This window comes from Eimeria mitis, genomic scaffold (genome assembly GCF_000499745.2).
Source record: "Eimeria mitis Houghton genomic scaffold, Emh_scaff232, whole genome shotgun sequence".
Classification (NCBI taxonomy): domain Eukaryota; phylum Apicomplexa; class Conoidasida; order Eucoccidiorida; family Eimeriidae; genus Eimeria; species Eimeria mitis.
The window spans coordinates 11,710-16,568 of NW_013570652.1; the positions used below are offsets into that span (position 1 = coordinate 11,710).

At 58.5% G+C, this 4,859-nt stretch overlaps 1 protein-coding gene across 1 annotated transcript; it reads right to left on the reverse strand.

Annotated features, from left to right (window-relative positions):
• Positions 1 to 257: 257 nt before the first annotated feature.
• EMH_0004570 (armadillo/beta-catenin-like repeat-containing protein, putative) lies at positions 258 to 4,215 on the reverse strand (the record flags this gene model as incomplete). Its single annotated transcript, XM_013496831.1, has 2 exons — positions 258 to 478; positions 1,200 to 4,215. 2 exons carry the CDS (start codon positions 4,213 to 4,215, stop codon positions 258 to 260), a joined length of 3,237 nt encoding a protein of 1,078 aa, XP_013352285.1.
• Positions 4,216 to 4,859: the final 644 nt, after the last annotated feature.

The following is a 4,859-nucleotide window of genomic DNA, read 5'->3' on the forward strand; positions in this document are numbered from 1 at the left end:
AAACCCTAAACCCTCAAACCCAAACCCTAAATCCTAAACCGTATACACTAAGCCGTAAACCCTATATACACTAAACCCTAAACCCTAGACACTAAACCCTAAACCCTAAGCAGTATATAGCAAACCCTAAACCCTAAACCCTAAACCCTGAGAAAGTAGCAGACGTCCGGGAAGCGGCGGCAAGGGCGCGAAGCAAAACAAAATTTGTGCTGCTGCTGCTGCTGCTGCAGCTGCTGCAGCAGCAGCAGAGACAGCTGTCACACTCGATGGAAGGCTAGGCTGCTGCTGCTGCTGCTGCTGCTGCTGTTGCTGCTGCTGGTATCCGTGTTGCTGCTGCTGCTGAGGGGCAGCTCGCGCAGCCGCATGCCTTGAGCAGCAGCAAGACAACACATCTGCTGCTGCAGCTGCTGCTCCCGCTGCTGTATAGCCAACACCTGTGCTGTCACTGCTGCTGTCAGGCGAACTAGTGAAGGAACATCTGCAGCAGCAACAGCAGCAGCAGCAGCAGCAGCAGCAGCAACAGCAGCAGCAGCAGCAGCAGGGAGCTGTTAAAAGCGGATCGGTACTAATCACACACTGTGACAGCAGCAGCAAGCGCAGCAGCAGCAACAGCAGCAAACGCAGCAGCAGCAGCAGCAGCAACAGCAACAACACCCGCAACGGCAGCAGCAGCAGCAGCAACACCAGCAGCAACAACAGCAGCAGCAGCAACACCAGCAGCAACAATAGCAGCAGCAGCAACAGCAGCAGCAACAACAGCAGCTTGCCTGTCTGTTTAGAATCTGCTGCTGCTGCTGCTGCTTCCTGCTGCAGCAGCAGGGGAGCGATAGGAGATAGCAGCTGAGAAGGCAGCAGCTGCAGCAGCAGCGCGTGATGAGGCAAAGACAACGCCAGCTGCTGCCGGCGGAGTGCAGCAGCAGCAGCAGCAAGCAGAGCAGCAACTTTGCTGCAGCGTCGCTTCAACTCCTCCTGCAGCAGCAGCAGCAGCAGCAGCAGCAGCAACAAAAATAGCAGCAAATGATGCTACACTGGCACTGCAGCAGCAGTAGATAATGCAGCAACAGCAGGGGCAGCAGCAGCAGCAGCAGCATCAGGTGCAGCACAAGCAGCAGCAGCAGCAGCAGCAGCAGCAGGCATTTCAGCAGCAGTAGTTGAGTAGCAGCAGCAGCAGCAGCAGCAGCAGCAGCAGCAGAGACGACTTGCCGATTGTATTTCGAGTTGCTCCATCTTTTGCTGCTGCAGTTGCTGCTGCTGCTGCATGCGTTCTGCTTCGTCTGCCTGCAGCAGCAGCTGCTGCTGCAGCACCGCTGCTCTGCGCTGCAGCAGCAACGGTGCCGTTTGCTGCAGCAGCAGCAGCTGCTGCCGCTCCTCTTTTAGGAATGTCGACTCAGCTGTGTCTATCCATTGAACAGCAGCAACAGCAACTTCTGCTGCTGCTGCTGCTGCTGCTCTCCGTGCCTTCCTGCTGCTGCTGCTGCTGCTGCTGTTCGGTGCTGCTGCTGCAGCTGCTTCTGCTGCTGCTGCTGCTTTTGCTGCTGCTATGCGCTGCCGACGCAGCTCCAGCAGCCCCTGCTTCTGCTGCTGGTACGCTGCGGTGACAGCAGCAGCAGCCTGCGTGCTGATCTGCGACTGCTGCTGCTGCTGCTGCTGTTGCTGCTGCTGCTGTCCGCTGCTGCTGCTGCAGCTGTTTATAGACGATGATGTGTCAGCAGCAGCAGCAGCGTCTAAGTCTAGTACAAGCAGTGCAGCAGCATCGGTTGCTGTCTTTGTTTCTGCTGCTGTTGCTGCTGTTGTTGCTGCTCCTGCTGCTGTTGCTGCTGCTGCTGCTGCTGCTGCTGCTGCTGGTGGTGCAGCAGCAGCAACAGCAACCAGCAGCTGCTGCGATGAGTAATGCGGGAAATTTTGCGGCAGAAATTTCGAGGCAGCAGCAAAGGGGAGAGCAGCAACTGACATGCACACTCTTTGTCCTTGCTGCTGCTGCTGCTGCTGCTGCTGCTGCTGCTGCTGTTGCTGCTGCTGCTTCTGCTGCACAGGGGAGAAGATGCCCTTTACATCCACGCGGAAGGCGCCGTTGCTGCAGCAGACGAGTGCGCAGCAGCAGCTGCTGCTGCTGCTGCTGTTGCTGCTGCTGCTGTTGCTGCTGCTGCTGCTGCTGCTGCTGCTAGGCAAGGCAGGGAAAGGGCGCAGCTCCAGCGAGTTGCTGCTGCTGACCAGTGGTCCTTCCGCAGAAGCAAGCGACACGAAAGACAGGCATTGCTGCTGCTGCTGCTGCTGCTGCCGCTGCTGCTGCTGCTGCTGCTGCTGCTGCTGCCCCAGTGAGACTTTCTTCTGCAGGCGTGGCTGCACCGTGTCTGCGCTTGCGAGGCATTCCAGCTGTAGCTTGCTGCTGCTGCTGCTGCTGCTGCTGCTGCAGCGCAGCAGCAGCAGCAGCGGGGATGTACTGATTAGAATCTCCGCCTTTTGCTGCTGCTGTGCTGCAGCTGCCCGTGGTAGAGGAGGCAGCAACAGTCGCTGCGGCACTGGCTGTAGTGTGGTGCTGCTGCTGCTGCTGCTGCTGTTGCTGCTGCTGCTGCTGCTGCTGCTGTTGTTGTTGTTGCTGGTCCACTCGCTCAGCCACAAGGCAACTTCCGGCTGCTGCAGCGCATCTATGCAGCAAGCATTTTCTTCCTTAGCAGCAGCGTTGCTGCTGCTGCTGCTGCTGTTGCTGCTGCTGCTCCCCCCTTGCTGCTGCAGCAGCTCCTGCTGCAGTGTAGCATCGTGCAGCTGCAGCGCGAGGGCAGGCGGCAGCTGCGCTCGAGCTGGGAGAAAAGGAGAGAGGCAAAGACAGCTGCTGCTGCTGCTGCTGCTGCTGCTGCTGTTGCTGCTGCTGCTGCTGCTGGGTGGGTATGATACAAAGACAGCAACAGCAGACCAGAGGTGTATTCTCTCTGCTGCAGCACCAAAGTAGAAAGAAGAAGCCAGGGAGGATCGAGCAGCAGCAGCAGCAAAAGCAGGAGCTGCTGCTGCTGCTGCAGCAAACGGTGCTGCTGCTGCTGCTGCTGCTGCTGCTGAGTCTGCTGCTGCTGGCAGCAAAATTTCCTGCTCCGGTGTCTCCGTGCTGCAGCAGATATCGAACAGCCGCAGCACTGCATGCATGCTGCTATCATTTGCTGCTGCTGCTGCAGCTGCTGCTGCTAGAAACCCAGTTGCTGCTGCTCCTGCTGCTGCTCCTGCTGCTGTAGGGATAGACTCATGGGTGAGGACTGCAACAGCCCAGTCAGAGAAAGGGTGAAACGATGCATGCACAAAGACACGCTGCTGCTGCTGCTGCTGCTGCTGCTGCTGCTGCTGCATGCTGTTGCTCAGCAGCAAGAGTTTTCCATTGGTCTTGCGGCAGTAGTTGCTGCTGCTGGGCGCTCTAGGCATGCGCATATCCAGCTGCTGCTGCTGCTGCTGCTGTTGCTGCTGCTGCTGCTGCTGCTGCTGCTGCTGCAGTGGAGGCACCGCAGCAACACAGCATGCAGCTGAGCAGCAAACAGCAATTGCTTTGCCGCTGCTGCTGCAACAAATAAAATTAAATTTTTCTTTTTCGTCGACGTCATACCCGGGGACATACACCTCGAATACCCCCACTTCTTCTAGCTGCTGCTGCTGCTGCTGCTGCTGGTGCTGCTGCTGCTGCTGCTGCTGCAAGAGGTAGCAGCCAATCAGCACCGTTGAGCTGCTGTGCCCCCGCGTGCTGCTGCTGCTCTGCTGCAGCAGCCGGAAGACATGCAATGCTTGGCCTTCATCAGCAGCAGCTGCTGCTGCACCCGTGAAGCAGCAGCAAACCACATCGTCTTGCTGCTGCTGCTGCTGCAGTTGCTGCTGCTGCTGCTGCTGCTGCTTGGGGAATGTATATCTGCCTCTGAAGATAGCAGCAGACTTCTTTGCGGGGTTGGAGCTAAAGAGGAATGGCTTTACATGGCCATGCTGCTGCTGCTGCTGCTGCTGCTGCTGCTGTTGCTGCTGCTGCTGCAGTTGCTGCTGCTGCAGTTGCTGCTGCTGCTGCTGCTGTGGTTGCGCTGGAAACTGAAAAGGCGCCCCTCCAAAGAGCATCCCTAGCTTTGTGTTGCTGCTGCTGTTGCTGCTGCTGCTGCTGCTGCTGCTGCTGCTGCTGTTGCTGCTGCTGTCAGCAGCAGGAGCAGCAGTGGAGGCAGCAGACAGCCCGGGGGCGAAACCAAATATTCCCTTCATTGTCGCTGCACCTAAGCGATATATGCTGCTGCTGCTGCTGCTGCTGCTGCTGCTGCTGCTGCTGCTGCTTGCGTTGATGATGCTGCTGGTGTTGGCGTTGCTGCTGCCGCCGCAGGTGGCGCTGCTGCTGCCTTTGCTGCTGCAGTTGCTAGTGTTGTAGTTGCTGCTGCTGCTGCTGCTGCTGCAGCTACATAAGCAGCAGCAGGTGCAGCAGATAATGAGGGGTCTCTCACCCACCAGGGGGTTCGACTGTCGGCGGTCTCCCTGCTGCTGCTGCTGCTGCTGCTGTTGCTCCTGCTGCTGCTGCTGCAGCAACTGGGGCTGTTGTTAATATACACTTCAATGTTCTGCTGCGGAATGCGCTGCAGCAGCTGCTGCTGCTGCTGCTGCGCCTGCTGCTGCTGCTGCTGCTGCTGCTGCCACCAAGACACCCAGGGGCTGCGCTTTGGGGGCCCTAAGGAGGCCTCCTAATTGAGGTGTACGTACACCGCGTTTGCTGCTGAAGGCAGAGTTCAAGCTGGAAGATACAGCAGCAGCAGCAGCAGCAGCAGCAGCAGCAGCGGGAGCAGCAGCAGCAGCAGCCGATGCTGCGGGTGCTGCTGCAGCCCTGACGATGTAGTCGCCTCTGCTGCTGCTGCTGCTAC